The 25,631-nt window shown below is 31.9% G+C and overlaps 1 protein-coding gene across 2 annotated transcripts in view; it reads left to right on the plus strand.

The window, feature by feature from the left end:
• LOC111003346 (proton-coupled amino acid transporter-like protein CG1139) overlaps nt 1-25,631 on the plus strand; it is a 47,277-nt gene that overhangs the window by 16,806 nt on the left and 4,840 nt on the right. For both annotated transcript variants that reach the window (XM_022273788.2, XM_022273789.2), the window contains exons 2-4: nt 19,113-19,189; nt 21,758-21,889; nt 25,136-25,408. In XM_022273788.2, the coding sequence (XP_022129480.1) occupies nt 19,113-19,189; nt 21,758-21,889; nt 25,136-25,408 (482 nt within the window). The remainder of the gene's footprint in view (nt 1-19,112; nt 19,190-21,757; nt 21,890-25,135; nt 25,409-25,631) is intronic.

A 25,631-nucleotide genomic window follows, 5' to 3' on the forward strand; every position in this document is an offset into this window, starting at 1 on the left:
GTTACATTCGTTTTTTACACAAAAAAATCTTACATTTTTTAAGCGTTCGGTTTTTGAAATTCTAGAAATAAATTATTATATATAATATGTTCACTGATTATTATAGTACCACCTAGAAGAAGTATCTGACATAATAAATCTGACAGTGAAAATAATACGCGACTGTACCAGCCATCGGATACGTGGACAGGAATAACCGTTTTACAGACAAAACCCACGGTTTAATGAAACAAGCAACTGAAGACCAAAATTACATAATAACTCAATGTCATAAGGGTGAAAATTGACTGAGTACCCTGATTAACGGTGTAAATGAGCAACTCGTGAAATTTCTTAAAAAAATATATATTTATGACTTATAATTAAAGTGAGTAACTGTCTCGTAATTCTATCAATTTTAAATTATTCCACCGGAAATCGAAATTGAATACACGCGCAACCCCACTTAAAGAAATTGTTAACATCAAAATATTAATTTAATGTGTATTTAGAATCTAAAATGAAAATATAGCTTAAATGTTTCCATAAGGCCCTACGCTCAGTTCCTCCAAAGAGTCGACCGGTTCAATCCGGATTTTAAAATCGGTAAGTGGTTTTTACGACGAATAAGTAACGCAATCTGAATATTAATGAATAGATCGTAAAAAGCATAGCGTAGTAATGGAAATAATCATTATTAATAAGGAAAATATATTTTACTTTGTCTTGACATATATATCATTTCGACGCATTAACACTGTTAATCGACAACTGTTATTGGTTGGAAGCTCACTGCCATAATGAAGATAATAATTTCTTCTACGTATATACATATATATATATATTCTCTCTAGATATACATATATTAATGCTATTCGTTTCTCTCGCTAAAAGTTCGAGTTTTAGCAGACTGGCTGGACCGATTTGGCATATTATGATCTTGAAGTAATTACAACTAAAAACATTTTTTATATTTGTTAACTGCGCGCTAATAATAATTAAAAATCTTTAGTTATCAGCTTTGGTATGTTACTCGTGTGTTTCTGCGTTCATTATTATATTGAATTTTATTAAAACTATAATGCTGTAGAATTGAAAAACGTTCACATCGCTATAGCTATTGGAAGCGATTAATAAACACGTCATTTAATTTATTAATACCTACACGTGTTTTTATGTATATGTGATACTTCTAATAGGACAATTTTATTACAATCATAAATTAATATTAAATAAGAACATCACAGCATGGTTTTACTAAACAAATATCAGGGAGATTCTAAAACAATTGCCTTTCAGAATTCTTCTGGGTATGGAGCGCAAAAGGAATTCTTATCTATATGTGCAGTCATTGTATATATTTGAATGAAATTTTATATAACAGCACAACCAGCGATGTCTTCTATATAGGTATAAAAAATAAATTATAAATAATTTGTTTCATTATTTCATATTGGTAAAATTTTATCATATGAAGTGCAGCGTTCGCCTAGTGGCTTCGTAAAGGAAAACTTTGTGAGTAAATCCAGCATGCTTTAGACCCTAAAAGTTACGAAAAAACACAGGTACTGATCTGGAAGAAATCACAAGAGTATCTAAGAATATCTTTAGACTTTGAGCGTAGCAATTATGAAAAGGCCGGCACTGGTTTCCTAGGGTGGCGGTTCTAAGTAACATCAGATGAGATGATAACATCTTGACCGTTTGCCTCCTCAACTATAAAAGAAAATAATGTCTGTGTTTACTACATAGATTATGTTTTATTCAAACTTATTTTTTTTAATCCTTTGGCAAAAACTTTGCCATTATATAATACTAAATGAGTTTTAGTTTCAAATGATGGAATTTTACATAATATTCTAGGACAGCGCGCCTCAGTGGTGAAAAACCTACTTTTCGCTTAATTACTTTACGTAAACTGCGAATTAAATGAAATACACAGTGTGAGCTTGGTTGGCGACCTGTTTAGTGTTTACATTTACTCCACGTGGTGCATTTACGGTTGTCAACACGGAATTTTTAATAAAAATCTAATCATTACATATGTATTTTATTTGGTGGTCTATTTGAAAAATGCAATTAATCACAGTAAACAGCTTGAAGTTAAAATGTATTTTGACGTCATGTAGGTAGACTGCGTATCTTTTTTTATGTAATAGGAGGCTCATCTGATATTAAGTTATACCGCCGCCCATGGACACTGACATAGCCAGAAGGCCTTTTAAAAATTGTTTCTTTATTTTATTACAAGATCCAAAGAGAGAGAGACTAATTCTTAAATGTTTAGAATTATACTGCCCGTTTGGCTCCTATTACATTAAATGTATTACTTAACACCAATATATATACTTATGTACCTTAGAACGGATTTGTAGATTTCCTTCGTGGTTTTATTTTTGCGGTTGCGCCGTGATATCTTTCATATCTAGTACAGGCTCTTACATAGCTAGCTAGCTATGCTAGCTAGCTAGCTAGCTTGAATATTTAATCTTTCCCAAAACATCTTTATCGATTAGTCTAGTAGGCTTTTAAACATTGTCATTAGATATTAGTGGTTATTTTCATGAGTGACAACCCTGATGGAAACACCAGCAGACCGGTCGGCGGGAGAGACCGGTTCTATAGTGGAAAATTTTTGCTTTCCTCTTAATGGATGGCCAAAGAGGAAGATCATAGTATTTATCGGTGTGCAAATGTACTGCAATAATTTAATGATACATTTTTACTAACGCGAACATGGAAATAATTTCTAAACCAAAACTAAAGACTTCTGTGGGTAACCTAAAAACCATGTTTTCAAAATTGGTTAGTAATATGTAGAAGGGAGCAACTTTTTAGTTCTGGGTATCAGGTTTCTGAATCTGCTTCAAGATCGTTTGTAAATCTAATAGACAAGTAGGTGATCAGCCTCCGGTGCCTTGACACACGACGTCGAATTGTTGGGTCTAATGCAAGCCGGTTACCTCACGACGTTTTCCTACACCGTCCGAAGGAAATGTTAAACGCGCACATAGACAGAAAGTGCAATGGTAAACAGCCGGGGATCGAACCTACGACCTCAGTGTCAGTAGTATAAGAGTATATGTACACCCATAAACAAGGAAAATGTATAAAGCATAATAGTTTAATTGTCATGATTTTAGCTCTATATTTGGGGGTAGCTTATGATTCCCATAATATCCGTACATCATTTTGTATTAAGACATATATTTGTTTCGATTTAAAATTTGGATTTCATTGAATTAGTCCAGTAACAGTAACAAGTAATGCGCTGTTACGTCTAGTGTATTCGTTATATTCTTCATTTCTTAAATTAAATTTTCACAATCTTCTCAATTCGAAATTCGAATCTCACATTTATACATAGAAATATTTATACTTTAGATACACAACGTTCGTCCAAGTGATAACCTCCGTCATCGGTTTTTTTTTTATTTGGTTAATAATATAATATACTTCCTCCCTTTTCAACTCGATATTTTTCACCTTTAACTAGTATCCTATGTATCCTTAAAATATAAAGTACGTATATGCCACGTGCTCACATTATTATTGAAAAAATAAAATTCCTAGAATTACATTGTAACACTTCGGACGAGAAATTGCTGCTCATGCGCCATATTCACGCAGCAAAAAGGCTCGCGAATGCGTTGCTGGTTTTTAGGAGTTACGCACGTCACAGTCACGGTAAATATATCGATGGGTAGCTTCCACATATTGGTGTGCGGCACAAAGTGACTTCGATAGCTCTCAGTTGCGCAATGACATGATACAATAACTGAATCAAAGAGAAATAAGTATATCTGCCAACATATCTTGCACTTTTAACACGAGGGGTTCAGGAAGGAGTCACGCGTCAGTCTCCAAGATCGCCCAATAACTAGATACTATCCGGTTTGTCCCTCGTGAACGCGATACTTGTTGGTCATAAAAACAATCCGCAACGCGAAAGCGACTTCGCAACCAGTTTCGACAGTTCCTCAAGGACCCGTCCTAAATGTCAAATAATAATCAACGTTCAACGATCGAAATGCAGTTATAGTAAAAGAGTTAAAGTATGTTTAAGTAAATTTTTTTAATCGTCACATCTTTTACCTTGAAAAATGGGCTCCGAAAACTCCACTGTTTTATCTGTCCTATATCTATTCATTTACGGCTTCTTTTATGGGCGTTCTTAAACATTATTTTATCTTTACGTACGAAATTTCCTAATTATAATTACAACCAGTTCTCGCGCTTTGCATCCAACGCCTTCTCTCCACCTACACCAGGACATTTGACGGGGGAGGGGAAAGGTTTATGTCCGCAATTACCAGTGGCTGGACATAAGAGCTCTCACGTTGACGTCCTCGTCGTCAGGCTGAAACGACGAACTAACCAACCTTTGAATCACTTGCGTTTTAACAAAACTAAAACGTTCATAAAAATAATTTAAATATTTAGAATTTGTTGTTAATGGTATAAAAAACGGTGAAAAGTAGTTTATCGAGCTATTAAAGCCTCTGCAATAGGCTTTAAACGAAACTCCCTATTAAAGTCAAGTTATAGTCACTCGGCATGTACATAATATGTTTTTAGTAGCACTGGTATATGTGATAAACACTTTACTAATTATATACTCACTTGAACGCTTTGATTAGTAGTAAGCTCATGCTTAAAATATATGTTTTTATATTGATGTATTTTTCACATAAAGTTAACTGTACATTTATTACCGTTCGTTAACGCTTCTTTCAGTTTTATTAACTTGTATGAAGTTAATAAATATTTAAGAAATTACAGATGTTGTTAAGGCTTGATGGTTCTAGCCGTTAGAGAAGTTTTTTCAGCGGTTGCATGTTTGCCAAATGGGGCATGCGGGACCTATAAATTTGTCTATGTATGTTATAAAAAATGTCCGTCTCACAAAACTGGCTTTCGAAGAGTTTTACGGTTCGCTGGTTGGCTACTTCTCTAAGTCCTTAGATTTCTTACAAAAAAAGCAATAATATTATTGCCTGTAGCTGTAGGCAATAGAGTATATATGTAATTTAAGTTCTATATGGGTCTCATGTTATTATCGTCTCAGGTATTTCTGAAAAGAATAACAAAAACACGGTGACTAATATATTGAAAATTAAATTATATTTCCATCTGTATCAATAAAAATTCTTTACATTTTGATTTAATACTTTATTTGTTCATGTGCTTTTTTGTTTTATAAATTAACTAAAATTTTTATAATTTATGAAAAAAATGTCGTCAATGCCAAATTAAAATTATAAATAAAACCTATTTGGTTATTTTTGTTTTACATAGACCTAGCGGATACGATAAACGTGCTGCTCACACGTCTTACAAACACATGAAATATCTAATAATGTAAGTCTACACACACACACACACAAATTCATCAAAATCTGTCCAGCCGTTTAGGAGTTTGAGTTTAACACATGCCCTGAATAATTTCAAACATATAGCAGCTGTTTATCTGCTGTAATGTCGCGCCATCGGCCGGGCCGATTTGTTTGTACCGATCCAGCCGTAAAGAGGAGTTCATCAGTTATGCCTGACAAGTTTATTTTTGGGACACCTATACCGGATTTCTTACGACATATTATATACGACGGTTAAATTACTTTATATTTAATGCAAGGACGGAAATACCTGTAATATCGACACAAATGATTAATCAGCGCATAGTGAATTTGTGGAAATAACATTGGCAAAGTACCAATGAAATTCCTCTTAGTATAATGTATGTTGTGTTATGATTGGCGTTCACCATACCTCATGACGTGTGAATGTTCCCAAGTACCGATGCCAGTAGATTCACATGCTGATCACATGCAACATTGACTAATTAGCTACTTTGATTTGTTACTAATTTTGCAAACAACCTACTCATAGATTCAAGGAATATTGCACAAGCTGAAATGAGAATGTAGTGCAGATGAGGAACATGAAGAGTGAAAGAAATTGATGCAAATTAACAGCAGCTTGACTCTTTTTCTTTTACCATAAGTAGAAAGCTTGTATTAGAGTTATCTGATGGTTAAGGACTGAAGGGTGAATTTTTCCTACATTGTTAATTGTTATTTCGCCGAAAATCGAACCCATATGGTTCGTAAGTTAAAATCTTGTGTATATTTGAGCTATTTAACTTATCATCTTGAGTCAATGAGGTGCAATTTTTCCTAATGATACGCCAACAACACGTTCTTTATAACACACGTACTGTTCTTTCATGGAAGCATTGATTTGATATTGATATCGTTTCTATAAAATCTTCCTATTACTAAGATTGCATTTCCTAGAACCAATTATATATATTATTAATAGCACTATATTATAATTCCACATGTATTTAAAATAATATATATGGTATGAGATTAATAATTCGATCATAGCATAGAACATTGTTCTGAAACGCGGCTTCAAAAATCAAAGTTCGAATATTGAAGACGCCATACAAAAAGAACAGTTTAATGTGGGAAGTGCGTGGTATAGTAAATTGTTTGTGACAGGTGATGTCACTAACAATATATAATATATATTTTGTTTGGTAGTCAGCTTGTTCGATTACATATCATTGCAATAAAATTATCCAAAAACATTTCTGTACTAACGTTAACTCTGCCGTGGCTTGCAAAGCACATATAGCTGTCGGAGCACACCGGCCATTTTGGACACATTTGTCTACTATTCCACCATATGGAAAGAGTGATTGTTTGCAAAAAAAATTAAAGAATTATATAAAATAACTGTACGTGTCCAATTGACAATTGAGGCGCAATACAATTCCCATAGGAATGTCAAATAATGGAAAATGAAATCATCAATTATAATCAGACAGTTTTCAGAATTTGGCAGATGGTCAATCCAATTTGTGGCGTCTGTTTGTCGCCAAGCCTCCAGTTTACGTATGTCAGTAGAAGCCACTACTAAAATTGCATCATATGTAAAAAACGTACGTATATAGCGACTGCCAATTTTCAACTTCTACTATTCGAAATTGTAGCTAATATTTAAAATATTTGTTTATAAAAATATTTTTGTTTCACAACCGTCATGAAACTGAAATCTTTCTAAAAATAGATAACTATCTTAAGCCGGTATAATTAAACATTAACATAGAGTCTATTGCACTTACAAAACCGCCAAAATTTATAATGTTCTTTTGACAGGACTTTCGAATTAATAAATATGACATCTTCGGAACTGTTTGAGCGGTCCGTGTATTACTGATAAGAATTTTGTATGGAAACTGCAGATCGCCGTGCAGGCGGTCTCGACTGCAACATGCGGTCCTAGATGGACCAGCCAGCGAGTCTTTTTTTGTTCGCTATCACATTACATATTATTAAATCATGTAGTGTTAACAATCTGTGTACGCAAAAACTGTAACAATTTCACCAATATCCGTTTTACATTTAGGAGAGATGACGATCGTTACATAATATAATAATTCCTCGGGAAGAGAGAATTTAAGGGGAGTGGATTCAAATTAATCGATTTGAAACTAATCTTAGTGTTGAGTTTATTTTCGTTCTGAATGTTATGTTTATATATTATGTAATTTACCATAAATAAGTATAAATGCTTTGCTTCAAGTTCGTTTCCATGTTGTATTGTGAAATAAATTACACATAATTACACAGTGTATAAGTCTAAACATTAACATTAACAGATCATGTCGCGTGTTTGTGTTATGGAAGACAATATTGACGTTATTGTATATATACCAACTATACCTAGTCCAGCCATAAGTTATGTTACAAATGAAACCCATTTTTAATGAAGTAATGTAATATTATTAAAATTTATACCAACACATTTATACTCAGCAAAAAGAAATGGCCTTTGCCTTTTATACAGGCCTTTATTCTGTTCGGCCACGAAATTTTGGATTTGACTGTTTGCAAGGGAAATTTCACCACTGCTTGCTCCAAAGATTAAGAGACTCTATGTCGCCGTGTCGTATAGAGCAGGCCATGTACTCTAAAATTTAAGTCTAAAGGGTTATGTCCTGTATATTGACGATAAGCACCGAGCTCGGCTCAGGCTTCGTTTTATATAGTTTTAGCGATTTGATTAGATTTTTTGCTTCTTGATGGGGTTGTAGCAAATTCTGGTTGTACAGTGTCAGCGACAGACTTTGTAGTTCTAACAGGATGCGGCCACCCCGATCTTTTGTGCTATTTCATCTATTGATATACGAATATACGACTGATACCAAGCTTTTGAAGTGTCTGGAATATGACCGACGGCTCCATACCTTACCATACTTTGTGCAAGGCGATCACTGCAATCCTTTTATCTTTAACACCCCATTCCATATTGCAATTCGATAATAACCACGAAAAAAATATGTGAAATAGTGTAAAGGTTGTATATAAATATATAATATTCATTCCAAAATCAAAATAATTAAAATGTTGAAAAAAAGAAAAGTTTTAATATAACAATATTAACGGCCAGCATTTAGCAATACAAATAATGTTCTCCAAGCAATAGACTACAAAGACTTATCTGATGACTTACCACGTTCGGTTCAGCTCAGTGTTCTTAGAGATAAAAGTGCACTCTCTATTCTAACTCTTATTCAATTATGGCATATACGACATGGCGATGACCGGAATAATCAGCTTAACCTGCATGGTTAGGAGGCATGTCATACAAACCCCCCCCTGCAATTTCAATAGCAGCTATTGAAAGTTTAAGTACTTAAACATTTATCCACACCTATAGTATTTTCTACTAGAATGCTACTAAACCATTGAAGCAGAAGAACCAAATGGAATGTTAATCTACGTAAATGCCATGTCATTTGCAACATAAAACAGCAGATGTTAGAAACGTGGTGCCCCACGAGGGAGTATTTAAAGCCAAAGTAATTACGTGTTCGAATTAAACTAAACATTGGCAGTGACTTTGGCGAAACAAAATTAGTAGAAGCTACGCAATTAACTTTAAAAGCATAGTTAAAATTTTTGCCTTTTGCTAGGGCGTTTTTTAGATCACAATTGTTTCAATGATAAAGTTTTTAATACTTTTTTTATATATTTTTTAAAACAACAACTACGGACTACTAGACGGGTAGATATAAGAAGTAGGCTCACCTGATGTTAAGTAAAAGCGCCGCCCATGGACACTCAATGCCAGAGGGCTTGCGTATGTGTTCCCGGACTTCTAAAAATTGATACGCTCTTTTCTTGAAGTCGAATGGGTTCACAAATACTTTAGTGGGCACCTGCGGAACATTGGACGTGAACAGCTCTAAATTCCAATAAGTCCTTTTAATTTAATTAACAATTATTATTTTAATTGACTGCTTATGATAATAATTACATGCTATCTATGTAACGGACATTAATAGCTAGTGTTTTATTTATGGAAAGTACTTGTAAAATAATATTTTTTTCGGACACCCTATTACGTTAATTTGTATTGTAATTTATCATTTGGATGACACTACGTATCCATTAGACATTTTTTTATGATTTTGACGTCAAACACGAGTACGGAGCACACTAAACCATTGAACATGAAGAAGGCAAGTTGCTTTAAGGATTATTTTGAAGGTCCTTGAAAATTTTGCCTCAACTAAAAGTTTTGACCATAGCGCCATTGGGTACTGAAAAGTATTTTAATTGCAGACTAGATTTTATTAAATTCAAAGCAAAGGAAGATGATCATGGTAGCCCTATACAGCGCACTCATTTATCTAATATTTGCAATTTCCACGATTATGCAAATAGGTAGCAAGTTGCGGAATGGACCACCGACCGCTGCTGTCTACGGCCCAATAGGGTTGCCAATTAATAACTGTTTCCGTTATTCCTGGTTGTATGTATAGTATGTGAACAGTAAGACAGAAACAAAGTAAAACTAGACACTGACAACGTCAATCAATCTTCCATCTTACCGTAACTTTGTTTATCATGCTCTTAATTAGTTAAAGTTTTTATTTAATTTCAGTTTTTATTAATTTTTTGTTAATATTTTTTTAACTTTGTTATGTTTAGTTGTTTCCGTTTCTAGCATATGTACTAATATTATAGAATTGATGTGTATGTGTGTAAAATTTGTGACTTCATATTCCCCTGTAAAATTTTATGTATACACGTTGTTTAAGAACTTATAAAAAATACATCATATTAATAAAATAATAAGAACGTCTATAAAAACATCTACCTATCGACGATATTACAGGGAAACGCGTAACATATCGAAGTAGGTAGAAATCACTTAAAAATGGTCTTTCGGATTATATTCGAATCATTTAATTTAAAAGACAATGGTAGCCCTATCGACTTTGTGAATGGAACCCAGTTTGCACCAGTTTCAACTGTGATTGGCGAACACTTTATGCACAGTTTGGTATGTCATTTTAAATCTTCGCTAATGGTGTTTGCAGTCCAGGAAAGACGAAGTTACGCGTGTTAGTCCTTTGATTAATACCATTAATCTGCATCTTTATTTATATACTGTATACTATAGCTGACAAAATTAACCTACCTTTGTTGTAGGCATAAGTTTTCTTTTGAGTGATGTTTTGACGACTGTGTCAGTCCTAGCACCACATGCGACAATCTTGCACCTTTATTTTCTAAGTTTTTAATTTGAACTATAAGTTTTATCTGCTACAGTGGCAAAAACTTAAAATCGTAAAAACAAATAATAAAATTTATAAGTATTTTATATTAGACTTTGTGTAAGTGTTTATTAGCTTTAAAAGGCTAGACAACAGTTTAAATAAAACAAAACTAAACATTTTAATTATACGTTGCAAATTTCCTACATATAATAAAATTTTCATATATCATAATTTACTTAACAATATATACTAATTAATAAGGAGTAAACAACATGTTTATTCCTACATCGAACCACTACACCACAGGACATGACCATAGACTATTATTTTAATATGATTATGGGGACTGACGATACGTACGCATGTACGCTGCGCTGGTTTTAATCAACCTTTCTAATATAATAATTATACTACGCATCGAATTAAGTATAAAAGTTTTTGCAGCGGTTGGTGATGTCTAGAATTATTTTCTATTTTTAGTCTCAGAGATTTATAAATTATAGCGTCATGCTAAACGCTTTGAATTAACTTATCTGAACGATCACATTTACATTATGCTGGTATTGTACGTGTAATGTGACAGTATAATAGACAATTAAATCTCAATCTACATCCTGCAGATAAATCTTAGTAACGTAATACATTCATGTAAATCAAAAATCCAATAGAAAATGTATGATTTATAGAGGTTGACAATTGTATATGTAAGATCAATGGAGTAATAAACTCAAAATAACTTTATTCATATAAGTAAACAAGTACAATTATTAACGACAACAGAAAATATGTTGATTCTAAATTTACATTTATTACCAGTTTGCATGTCAAGGCCGAAGAGCGTCCAAGAAGAACTAGGAAGAAACTCTCCGTCACTCTTGTTAATCGCTATGTATTTGAGTCATACTGAATTTGAACTATAACTAAACAATCCCAAGGATGTAGATCATTTAAATATTCGTCAAATTTATGAAAAGCATTATTTATTTACGTTGAACGAGAGCATTGAGTTTTTACACTGATACTTCTCTAATTTCGCTTGTGAGTTTATTGTAAAAACGAATAAAATTTCCTTATAAGGATTGTTTTATCTTTTGGACCCTGGTTGGTCATAAGCTTAAATTAAGTCTGTTTCGAGTATTTTACTGGTGAAAGTCACCATTTGTTTTAAATCGTATCGTATCATATTTTTGTACAAACAACAAGGCTTCAAGATTATATTGATCAGATTGTGTCATAATATTTAATACCTTAAACTTATTCCGTACTGACTCTCTTGAAGAAACGCAACAACTCGAACTGCATATATATTTCATGGATATTATCTGGTTGTGTATTAAATTTTAATTTAGATTCGGGTACTTGAATTCTTATCAGAAGCGGTACAAACTCATCTTTGTTTAGCCATTGATTACGTGTATTCCTAACCACTAACACTGAAAACAGGTTTAAAGTTCCCGTTACTTCTGCAGATGATCTAATTATAGTGAATTTTCATGAATGACATTGCTCGACATTATTGTTACAAAATACCAAAGGCCAGACTTGGATTAGCTCCAAATCGTAATAAATATAGGAATTTTACTCAGAACGGATTGTCTTGTGAATGGAAAATTAAAACCATCTCATCAAATTCCAGCAATACCAATGGAATTTTCTAAACATAATGAGGAAAATGGGCATTTCATAAAACCAAAAATAATAATCATAAATAAAACAGATACAAAAATCTGAGGATACAGTTGTTATTTTACAAAGATTTAAATAAAAATAACTTAATTGACCAAAATTTATTAAGTGTTTTTAAAATAATTGTGATATTTTTGCTTGTTCATAAATTAATGTATATCACTTATTAGAATATAAGCATTATCATTTTAATGAAAATACTAACACGATCTTGACATCAAGAAGACTAAACAAAGTCACGATACAATTATTTCAAATATTTAAACACTTGAAAAGTATTTTTCTATGTAAGATAACTATTTCAAACAATGTCGAGTGATTTCGAAAATACAATGTAAACACTTTAAATCAATTGTAAACGCTTTGACCATCACACGAAAACGTGGAAAATTACGAAGTTTTTGTAGGCCGAGTAATTTTAACACCAAATTAAACCTAGTGATTACTGACCCAGTATGATTTACTTTGGGTGGACTGACATTACAGAGGGGTTTGTGTGAGAAACGAATAACTTAATTTAAACAGGATCTGTTTTTAATGGGTATAAATTAAATTTTTCATGTATGATATTTGTCTTTGTGGATACATACTAAATTATATTTCTCAGAAACTCTAGAAAAGGTTTGGTTATTTTTCATTAATGGAGCTTATGACATATTTACGCAGGTGAAGACGCAAAGAAGGCTTTAAGAGTAAGGTTCGGAAATGAGACAGTATACCGTATATTGTTTTCTAGGTGGCAAAAAAGTATACGGGACTGATAAAAGGCAGTTATCGCAGCCCATCGACACTAGTGGGTGCGGTGCCATCTTTTTTCGCTAGTAGTATTGGAATTTGACTATTTAATTTGTTAAAGTAATTTGCAAGCTATGTTTTTATCGTCCAAAAGAGAACTGCAGCGTAATTAGATATGGATGAAGCAGGAAAAATTCCTGTGTACACTGTGTATTGCGATCTCAAAACTTGATAGGCCGTTTTATGATTTATTTAAGTTGATGATATTTAAGATAGGAATCCAATAGTGCGCGTAACGTTCATAATTACAAAATGATTCAGGAATATATCCAGCCATAAGTTCTGTTAGAATTGAAAATGCATTTTTTAATGAAGAAATACAATATTATTAAAATTTGTACCTAATTATTTATTAAAACTTCAGCAGAATAAAATTTATATTCGAAATGGCCACCTTTGTCTTTTACATACCTTTAATCCGTTTGGCCACGGATCTATGGATTTATGGCTCCAAAGATTTTTTAAGAAGCTCAATGTCACCATGTCTTTAGAGCAGGCCATGTCCTCTAAAACTGATCATAAAGTCAAAATGGTTACATAAGACAAGGGTAGCAGTCTTCAGCTCTTACAAGGTCTGGAAGGTTGGTTTCAAGTCAGGCTTTGGTGGGTAGTGCCTTGTGACCATATGCGGAATCGTGCTGGAAAGACCACAGTAAATTTTTAAACAGTATATTGCTGAGAGATTTCACAACATAATCCAAGACTGTACCTTACATACACTTTGGCTGAAGTTTTCCCTCTTTTTCACAAAAATGTCGCCTTTAACAGCATTAACAGATTTGGTAGTTCTAACAGCACGTGGCCGCCCCTTTTCTGGTCTTCGACAGACGAAGTGTAGTAACTGTTGATAGTACGATATACCAGCATACGGCTGATACCAAGCTTTTGAAGTGTCTAGAATGTCATATTCTAGACGACGTCGACGGGCTCCATAACACCGCATTTACTATAACTTGTCTATTTCCTATGTTAGAATTCAAGGTCATAAACATATCTGCCTCTTTTGTCTGTAACCCTTTACATTGCTATTATCTATGTACAATGTACATATGTATAATGTCATTAAGTAACATTTTTATTTGTTAGTAATTTTGCAACTGTAACGTTTGTGTATGATATTTTATCATACACAAACGTATCTTAGTGACATAAAATTGTGTTCATTATAAAAAATACTATTCACGGTTCTTTGATGTGAATGAGTAAAAATTTGAAGAATTAAAGATATAATTTTTGCAAATTATATCTTTAATTCTTCTTAATTATTTTATAGAAAATCAATACGGTTTTTTTTTGCCAAACTTCAAATCAACAAATTCTGCATCTTTACATTTCTGATTTTCTCTATTGGCAAATCGTGATGACTATCATAAGTTTGTAATAGTATGTAACTTAAGTTACGTGATCCAACTAATAAGAATAATACATGAAAGTATTTGTGTAAATTGTTTGCAAGCCGAAAGATTATTGTTTTTAGAAAAGTTTATTGCTAATGGATATTTGCCACTTAAACCTATGTACTTTTATTAATGTATGCAATGTATTGAATACTTTCAAAACAAATTATTACGTATTTAATTCAAAGGCCATGAATATTCGAGCATATATTAGAATGTTCACGTCCTCGCAAGTTTATTTTGGCACAGACATTAAAACATGATGACGTATGTTATCACACCAATAATGCAAATGTTTCGGTATTTTCACCTTTTTTTGGCTCGTTAACATTGAAAGACAATGTTATTTAGTTCTTTCTTTACATACATTCACATTAAACTGTGTAAAAATACAGGGTTGGTCGAAAGCTAGATATAGAGATATGATCTTATGGATAATAAAAAAATTACAAAAATTGTCATGAGTCTGTTCTAGCAATGTCCTAAAAAGTGGGAATATAAAAAAATGAGGAAGCAAGTGCGATAACAAAATACGAAAGCAAAATACCGAATTGCCTTAGTCTTTAAAGGAAAGAGAATCAGGCAAGAGACTCATAAGAAGACTCTAAGTCCAACCTTGAGAGGCATCCCTGGCTTTATCATCAAATCAACATTTGTTTGGTAATTTTTTGAACAATCGTGTTCGTCGAAATGTATATTTATCAAACATAACTAAAATATAGCTATTACGTAAGCTTACATGTAAACGTATTCCTTATAATTAATCCGAATCATTACAATTTTTAACACTACATTGTTGCCAGAATACTTACCTAAATTATACCTAAATTTTGACTTAACTACATAATTATAATCAAGATAGCAACTTTACACCAATCACATTGTGAATAACTCTTGTAAAGATTGGTTATACAAGTTATATTTTCTACAAGAATTTTTTAATGCGTCTTAAGGGTCTAGTCTCAATCTGAATTGTAGTTTTGCATTGCAGGATGTCCTTCGTTACCATTGCTGCAAGAAAATTGAGGCCAAGAGGGGCTTAATTCAATTTACTATAAATATACTACAATACATATTTACTTCAACATGCACAAGGATGTATTAGTTAAATTGAACCAGATTTTCTTTATATTTTGAGAACTTTAAATAGATAGAGTGCGTATTTTACTACTATTAATATTACTATTAATATAATATTCAATATATTCCTTAATATTTTTTTCTTTCACCACAGTGATATGATGAAAGTCACTTTTATATACAAAGTGTTCTATAAACCTTTTTCGGTTTTATACCTGTGCATGCATTTTTATATTAAGTGTTGTTTAAAATTATTTCAATCAGGTTTTTCTGCTTTTAGCAATAACAACGTTCCATCCTTTTTTTTCATGTGTCATGATATTGTTTGTCTTGTAAATTGTTTATTGTTAGATTCTATTTCAAAGGTTGATTAAACCACAGCCACACTTTACCGAGAGTGCCTAATTCATAAAAATATTTTCTTGTAGTCTATATATTAGTGGTGTATAATGTAAGGGTTTTATTTGTGGAGTATGCCAAGTGGGCTGAACGGGGGCTAACCCTAAGGTCCTACTTTCAAATCACGCACTAATGGATTTTTCCATTTAAGTGCCTATTTATCCTCGCTGCTATGGTGAAAGAAAACATCATACATGGCATGTAATTGACTCAAAAATCGACGTCGTCTGTAGAAAGAAACAACCATCTTTAAATAAATATAAAATAGGTAATGATTCTGTAAATTAATCACAACATCACTAGTTTATATTAAATATTATCTCATTACTTTCTCAGAAAATACCCAAGTGGAACGATTAGAGTTATTTTATATACATTTTAAATATAATGAAGGTAAATGTTATTTAAATGTAAGCCAAGTAATGTAGATTTAAATCTTTAGCGTTCGATTAAGTCATCAATTCATTATCATTCCTAGAGGCTATTCATGGTTTTAAACGATAAAAATCTAGCAATATATTAATTGCAACGTTTATGTTCATTCGACTTATATATTCTATAACTTTTATAAGGTTTGACTGTCGAAACAAGAACCCTAACATTTTTATAAGAAAATAAATCTGACGTTGAATTATGTCAGCCAGCATGGATTGTGTCAAATTCCAAGTCTACCCATTTTCAATATTCTTACAACTTTATATGGATAAATTTAAATAAAACTTAACGAATGTGATGAGGTTTTATTAAATATCTAGAAGTGTCACTCGCTCGAAATATCGATAATTTTTAAATGTAGAGTACATTTACTTTAAAAAGTAAAGTCACGAAAAGTTTTTATCACTTTGTATAAATCTCTTCATTGTCCTTGTTTATTTCCGTATTAGAATTTTCACAAAAAAACATGACTAACATCTATTGATATTTATTTAAAATATATTTGAAATATAATTTTAGTCAATTCACACAATTTTTTATGTAAACAATTTGGGTTCGTGTCTCAAATTACTATTTCACGTTTATAAAAATCAACTTCTAAGAAATATATAATGCAATTTACCTAAACACAATGCCATTATGTTTGTGCGATATTTCACACCACCTACTCGATGTAAACACGCAAAATCGTGATGGGTTTAGTTAAATATAAATTTGCTAAATTATTTATGTATTTTATATTTGACGTTAATTTCTATATAAGATATCTTTATACGGTTGAAAAGTAGGATATATAATCAAATACAATACGTATATATCATATCATTGATATATACGTATGATAATGTCATAACATTTTCCTACAAGTTGGAGTGATCGGCACAGGGTTTAGGATCATAGGTTACATAAAGCACTATTCGGGATGACGTAAGAGAAAAAAATTTGGCAAAAAGTAAATAGTTGTAACAACAGGAATGAAAAAACTGTCTCATGGTGTGCATTTTCTGGAATAACAAAAAAAATATCCATAACTTCAAAAATACATGACTTATTATTTTTTTTTTTTCTGCTAACTGGTGTGGCATTACCTATGAGAAAGTTTCGTCTTGACGTCGACTTTTGGGACACCCTGTATATTATTGCTATTATCTATATAAAATACAAATGAAATTTAGTATTATATTTATTATTATAGAAATTGAAATTCATAATCAATCAATTCGATATCAATTCAATAACACTCCTCGGTATCCACGTGTGTAAAGAAACCTATACATATGCTGTTACTCTTAATAGACCACATTTCATATCATACTATATTTAACATTAAATTTTTTAATAAAAAAAATATATTAACTTAAAAAATAACCAAAAAGTTTATTACAACTCCATCACTAATTAATCGAAAGGAACTTCGTTCCATCCGGGTGCCCTTAACACCTCCCAAGTTTTTTGTTTTAATTTAATATTGGATCAATTTATGTAATGTATAAAATATAGCAACTCGCAGACACTTGGGACAACATTTGGTTGTATTCAAGTTTACACAATACAAGCAATGTCATTCCACTTCATAATATAAGTGTAGATTTAGAGATTAAATGTGAAGACTGCTTATATTGTTGGTGTCATTGCCATGTGAATTGTGTCGAGTGGGCGTTTAGCGATTCTATAACTCAATGAGACCAAAATAGCGACGAAATGATTCGCTCAGTAGTCATGATATAAGGCTATGTGCAAGAGTTTTAAAGAATTTTTAAAATTATTATGGACCTAAGCGAATAATAATACTTGGGTATTATTTTTTATGCGTTTTCCTTGACATGGCTGTAAATGTTTTACGGCAAAATTTGTTTAACATTTCGATGTAAAATTTTCTTAAAAGCTGTAAAGCTAGTGTGTACCTGCTTTATAATTCAAATGTTAGCTACAAATATCCTATTTCTTTTACCGGTTTTAAAATCTGGTAATTTGTTTTAAGAGTATGAACATAAATGTCAGCGACAGTAGGTAATATCTCTGAAGCTCACACCGTAGGTAATAAATAATTTAGATGCATTTGATAAAGAATAATATCTTAGATCAAATGTATCTGAAATCTTGTTATTATTTTAGACGGAGGAAAGAATTTAAGTTTCGATTATTGACATTCAACCTATGTCAGTTCAATTTTAAATAAAATATGTTGCTAAGCTCAAAACTCGAGGACAATTCGGGTAATTCAAGTAATATATTTTTTATTTTAAATTGAAATCTAAGACAGGTTTTGAGGAAATAAAAAAATAATTATAAAAATTGTTTTGTATAGTATTTCGGTTTTATTCCGGAAATGCCAACAGTCTCTATGGAGTAGCATAACAAAGTATTCCATATGTTGGTGTATAGCTACTAAAAAAGTAAAAAAAAAACATATTTAGGCGAAACAAACTTCGCGGGGGCAGTAGTATGTTTTTATGAGCAGAATATAAGTTTCCAACCACGTAATTCAGCGGAATATATAATCCTTATAAATTATTGTTGGTTTTATAGAAATTTACCTGCTGAGATTTTTCATGTTTTCAATCCGTTACTATCGCAGTCAAAGGAGAGGGAAAAGTACTTATAAAACTCAAGATACTCCTAAAAGTTATAAGATATAAGATAAACAGGCTCAACATTGAGATGCTTTTTGAGTATTCCTCGCTTATGTTAGTATGAATACAGTAATTTTTATGTAACGAAAAGATATCGGAATGTGACTTATAGTTGGTGTTTTGTTGCAGGAGGTGGAAGATTGGTCCCGAAGACGCAGCGGCTCCAAGGTCAACCCGACGTTTGAGCCTGACTGCCTTCCTCAAAGGTAATTTAGTTACCATATTCAGTCCATTGCAAAGTCGGAAAAATATATAAGAATCATTGTTGATGCAGCGAGAAAATAACTTTACTAGAGGTCCATTGTTATCCTTAATGCTTCCAAACTATCGTCCATTTTGTATCTAAGCAAAGAGGTTAGATAAGTTTTATTTTAATCTCCTGGTAATTGATCTCCCAACAATGAACTATGAACTGGCCTTACCAACATATTGGTTTAGATGTTTATTTTTAATTATGTCAAATGAATTATGGGCTCCGTACTTTTTTTAGGGTACAGGATTAGTATTAGCATTGTTAGAACTTATCTCCAATTAGAAGCAATATATTTCTTTGTAGATACAACATCAATATACAATAATTTAGGAAATAAATTTAGTTAAGATACAGGGAAAGTACTCAGCAACTGCAGATTCCGATTCCGACGTCTTTCTATGCAATTTCAATGAAGTTCTCTCAATGGCGTGGATGTTTCAACCTTGGGATCGCGTGGTACTATAACTTAAAATTTAAGTAGTAGTTTAAATAGTTACAGAGTACCAGTGCTTGTGGAATATAAAATATTACACGAGAAAGTAAAATTAACGTCGATTTGTAAGTGCCAACATCAAAAAACCAATAAAGATTTTGTCGTATATGGCAAGCTTCATCGTCTTCAACGTCAGAATTTAATTACTTATTGTATCATTATTTATGGGCTACACCTGTCCAAATCGCTACTTTGCTTGATTTGCTCTGAGGACGTGATATCACTAGGCTAAAAAAATTTTACTATACATTGTAATAATAGCTTTGTCTGTTAGATAAATTGGGCATACAATCGGGTGCTAATTATGGTGTCTGGTCCGGATAAGTAATATATACGGCCTTAATAAAAAATAATCTTTGACGGAAACCCGTCCTTGTTGTTTTATCCAGTTCTATAGTTAAATGAGTATAGTATATACCTATTATAAATCAGTAATGACTGATCTTCTTAAAGAAGTCCATTTATATGTCATGTATGATATTGACATATAAATAGCTATGGATCTTTACTTAGGTGTCATTTGCCTCGTGTAACGTATTTTACAAAAGAAAAGATAAGTTGCTTCTTTTGAATTTTTAATTAGTACATTTAGTATTCTGTTTGAGTGTGTTTGGTAAAAATTTACATTTACAATTGATTATTTTCAATTGTTCCACTTTATAATGTATTAAAAAATTAATTTTAAAATACATTATAAAGTTACATTTCAAATAATTTAACAAATGCTATCCTATACTCAGCAAGTGTTTGGTTGATCCATTTGCTCATTCGCAAAAAACATTTATAGCTCCTAATTTTAATCTAAAGTTCAACAAAGTCGACTGTTACACAAGTGTAGAAATTACCTTCTTCAACTAAATAAATTTACGATATTTATTCAATTCTAACAATTGACCGTCATAGCAAAAAACGAAATCCGAAGTAAACTAGATGTAGCGCCATTGATAGTAGTATTGCGCCAATAGTGAATTATAAGTAAAAGTCGCAAAGACTAACAAAACCCTGTGTTAGTAACACATAAAACTGCCTACTATCTTAAGCATGTTATTTGTGAAGTAAATTATATTAAACATGTTTATTCTATCTATCATAAAGGTGAGAATTTATAGTAATTAAATTTCTAATTGTTGATTTTTCTGTAATGCTTTCATTGCCTGAAAATGTGCATCTCAGCAATTTCCGATAGATCTTCGAATACCAGTGCTAACAAAATAGTAAGTAGGTTTGTACGAATGTTTACAGCAAATCAATCCATTTTACTGCACAAGCCAAAATGCAAATTCAAGGTCTTTTCGCCGTACCGAGCGCGGTGTTTTACTAAATAAATCAATATGTTCCTTAGCGATACACCAGCATGAACAAGTAAGTGCATAGGTGGTTTGACTTTAATAATTCAGTTATCAAAGTCGTGTTTGTGAATAAACAACTGTGATTTCTGGTTAACCTAAAACTTTGTTGACAAATCCCCGGTGCGAGAGCTTATGTTTTTTTTTATAAGGTTTTTGTTTAATCAATTTATTTTGTAAGTATTACATATAAAAGTTGGCATACAGCATACGTGCATCGTTATATTTTTAACTTAACTAACTTAAATATAAAAAAAACATTAGATTTTTTACTATTTAGTAGACATAACAGAAATTTGTTTAAAGTTATGGTCACGTTCGTACGGTACAGTGCATTAGGTTATTAAAAATAACCCTATGAATGTTAAGGGTTAAAAAGTAGCTATATCTGCTTTTTGCTCATATTATATCGTTTGGAAGGTCATATCGGATAAATAGTTTAATTTTAATACAAAATTAATTACAATAATTTCATTCAATTTTCATGAGTCTTTTTGACAAAACCCCGGTGCTTGCGAAAGCTTCTATTTTTTTATAATATCTTGGATCAGAGGATCTATAATGCTTGTTAATCTTGCAATTCCAGGCATAATTCATGAACTCAACTCTTCAAAGTATAAACCCTTTTTTCTCGAATAAATATTTTCATACATTGGATAACTAACTGGAAAATTCATTCCAGCCTATCCCCGGTCAAAGATGAGAAGAAAGGCTCAGCAGATAAGGGCATATTCCTTGTCAATTTGAATGAGATGAACCAAGAAGTTGAAGAATATGAGCCTTACGACAACCGAGTTGTTGATCACCCCACCACGTAAGTATATCTTAGATAGGTTTATATTTATTACACACACAAAGACAGCCTGGCAGTGTTTGTGCCATAACTTTTTACGTCTGGTGAAACTAACAGGCAAGTAAGTAATCATCCTCCTACGCCTGACACATGTCGTCATCTTTTTGGCTGTAAGGCAAACCGCTTTCCACGCCCTGCACCGTTTAAGCGAATGTTAAATACGTACATAGAGAGTCCAATAATGCACGGCCGGTAATCGAACCTACGACCACTACGACACAAAACTGCTTAGAGCAGTTTTGTGTCTTAGATTGATATTGCGGTCCAAATTAGTTTTTGCTAAGATATCATATAGATGAACGAAATCTATTACAGACGTATTTGCATGTGTTAATGAACAGTATACAGCTTAAACATAACATCTCGCATTAATAATTGTTTTAACGAATCAACCATTTAATAATTATTTCATAAACACATTCGCTATTTTAAAGTTACCCGGGTGTTTAAGACGATCGAATAAAATATCGAATGCTGTGTAGAAGTCAGGATGTGTGTTTTCCTTAATATGACAGTTGTATGATAAAAGCCTCGAAGATCCTTCCTCTTCCTGGGCTATCAAACACAAGGAAACTGCTTTTTTATTCTCACAATACTTTATTACGTAGATGGCCTATGCAATGCGTATGTGCAACTTATAAATAACGTATTTTATCATTTCCTGTTACAAATTTCAAATCTTGCCGACTTCACACAATTTCTACTCTATGTAGTTAAGATTTTTTGGCAGGCTGTAATTAGGACAGCCATGTACTGTAACTACAAGGCTTTGCCACAGAACCAAAAACCGACAATGAATTGATCATCTCCCGAGTAGCAAATTTATCGGGTCAATTAACTCTGTAACAGAAATCGGTTGTTGCGGCATTGGGTTGTCCTATTATGCATTACAAGCAATGTATTTATTTGAGCTTCTCAAAATTACAGGAAAAGTACATACCAAACCAAACCAAAATTCTGTTCTCGTATAAGTCCTAAATGAAATCCATCAACAACATTTTAAGATTAAGGATTTATACAGCGACCTTAGTGCTTGGACTAACGCAGATTCTTACTTCAATGTAAATGTAAATATAAAAAATAGGCTGAGATTCTTGAAGTGTCCTTCGTGAAATAAATGTTTTTTATCCCATTCATTTTATAAATTTGTTTACGATTTTAATGTTTACATAAATATATATTTATAAATAGGTCAGTTAAAAATATTAAGATTTTTAAATAGGTATTTTTATTTACCTCGATATTTTTTCCTCTTTGACATAAATTACACGCGGTTTGTGTTTGTTCTATTTAAAATTCTAGACATGCCCTTACTGGAAAAATTTAGCAAAACCTTGTTTAAAAAATATAGTATCATAAAACATTAATATATGTGATTCATATGCGTGTCAGGTTTTACCTATACGGTTTGCTTAGATTTGCTATAGATAAAAAAACATATTTTCGGATCATATACCAGCTGAGTGAATCAAATATGACACTTGTTTAATTTATTTTTTCATATAGTATTACATTTATTATTCGCCGCCTGTTCTATAAAAAATATTACTTAAAGTGCATTTTCAATACAATATTGCTTCGTATTTGAACTCAAACAACTTGAACTATCAACCTCTGTCAATATTTGGTTGATTAGTATTATATTAACAAACTTACGCGATTTAGATAATATACTTTTCAGGATAAGAGATTAAGGGTCTGTTTCACAATATCCGGATAAGTACCAAATAAGCTATTCATTACTTATTGGTAGGATAAACGCTATTGTTGCGTTTCACAGCTGTCAGTCAGGTAGCGCGAAATTTCATCGGAACTTTTATCTTCCGAATAATGTATGTGTTGCATAGCTATTTGGTTCTGTATCCATACATTGTGAAACAGACCCTGAATCTCTTATCGTGAAAAGTATATTATCCAGTAATCATATACAAAAGTTTATAAGTTCAAAAAACGAATTTATAATTCGTTCCTAAATGTAACAGATATATAATATAAGAGAGAAGTTTCTAAAAGATTAATCAGAAATTGCATTGAACAACAAAATTCCATCAAAAGAGAGCTGGTAAAAGTTTAATGAAAAGTATTTTTAGATCTCGGCAATATTTAAGCGATCATGCGCATTCTTTTTCAATTGACGCGTGACGACTCAAAATATATTATTCCAATGAAACGTTGTGCGTCAAGGAATGTTACACAATTATCTCCTAATTGCAATCCTTGCGTCACAATTTAAGAGTACTACAAAATAATACAGGAAATCACGCCAATTAATTAGTACGGATTGTGTCAGTTTAATAAACTGTTTCTATTTCTAAATAAATCCATCAACAATTCGCCACTGGTTCCTTTCATGAAATCATTTCAAATTACAAAATTAAATCCTGCGGCCGCATCTGTCTGTCTGTTTGAACGCAATAAACACAAAGATGATTGATGTGTCTAATTTTCAATTGATTTTTTGATATTTATTATATTTTAAAGTAAATTGACTAATGTCCTAATTAATTTGTCAACCATAATCAGCAGCAATAAGCTTCTTTGTTAAAACAGGATTTTTTTATATAAAAGTTATAATGTGTAGGTTAATTTATTTAATACCGTTGGGTGTAGGGTGTGTCCCTATCTACGAAAAATGTATTTCATTTGTGTTGGAAAATTTTATTGGTCTTATTTATTAGACGCGGCTTTGTTGGGAGGAGGGCAAAACTAATAGTATTTATAATATAAATAATTAATAATTTAATGTAAAACTCGAAGAAGGAAGGAAGCATGAATCGAGTATTTTCTATGAAGAAACAGATTGAAATAAATAAACAATTACGTACATAGTTGTATTTAGTACTTAAGTTTTTATTCCGAAAAAGCGAAGTCACTATATGTTGGTATGTAGCTACTATTTATAGTAGAATAATAAAAAAAACATATTTAGGCGAAACCTCGCGGAGTTACATACCCTCACTCACATCCGAATCAGGCATAACTTAGTACAAATGTATTGAATATTTTATTTTATTTCCCTATTGCAAATATTTTAAATTTTAAAAATATTATGTACACCATCCTTGGCAATACTTTTTAGTTTAATTTTTTGATATATATGTATATATAATATTTATTAACTGTAGGTTTACAAAATAAATAAATAATAGTAAAATAATTTTTCATATCAGTTTAGAGCCAACAAATAATTGCTTAATTTTGTTTCAGGAACATAGAAACATTATTGCACTTGCTTAAAGGCAGTTTGGGTACTGGTATCTTAGCGATGCCTCACGCGTTTTCTAATGCCGGATACGTCGTGGGCTCAATCGGCACCATTGTTATTGGTGTTCTATGTTCATACTGCATACACGTTCTCTTGGACTCCTGTTATGTGATGTGCAAGCGGCGGAAGGTGCCTTCAATGACGTACACCGCTGTAGCTGAGGCGGCGCTTTCCGAGGGACCAGACTGGTGCAAAGCTTGCGCCCCGTATGCTGCGTAAGTAACTGAACGTATAAGAAATTTTCACTATGTATAGTACGGTTAAAAGAAGATTAAGTGCGAGAGGCATTTTTAAGTTGAATAAACTTTTTAATGTACGAAAATAAAAATATTGTACACTTATCCTTGAATAGCTCTTACTGTATCCAAGTTGAAATAATTAAACTGTGTCCAAAGAATTTCTTTAAATTGTTTCTCTAGATATTTTACAAAGCACTTA

This window comes from Pieris rapae, chromosome Z, assembly GCF_905147795.1.
Source record: "Pieris rapae chromosome Z, ilPieRapa1.1, whole genome shotgun sequence".
In the NCBI taxonomy this organism is placed as follows: Eukaryota; Metazoa; Arthropoda; class Insecta; order Lepidoptera; family Pieridae; genus Pieris; species Pieris rapae.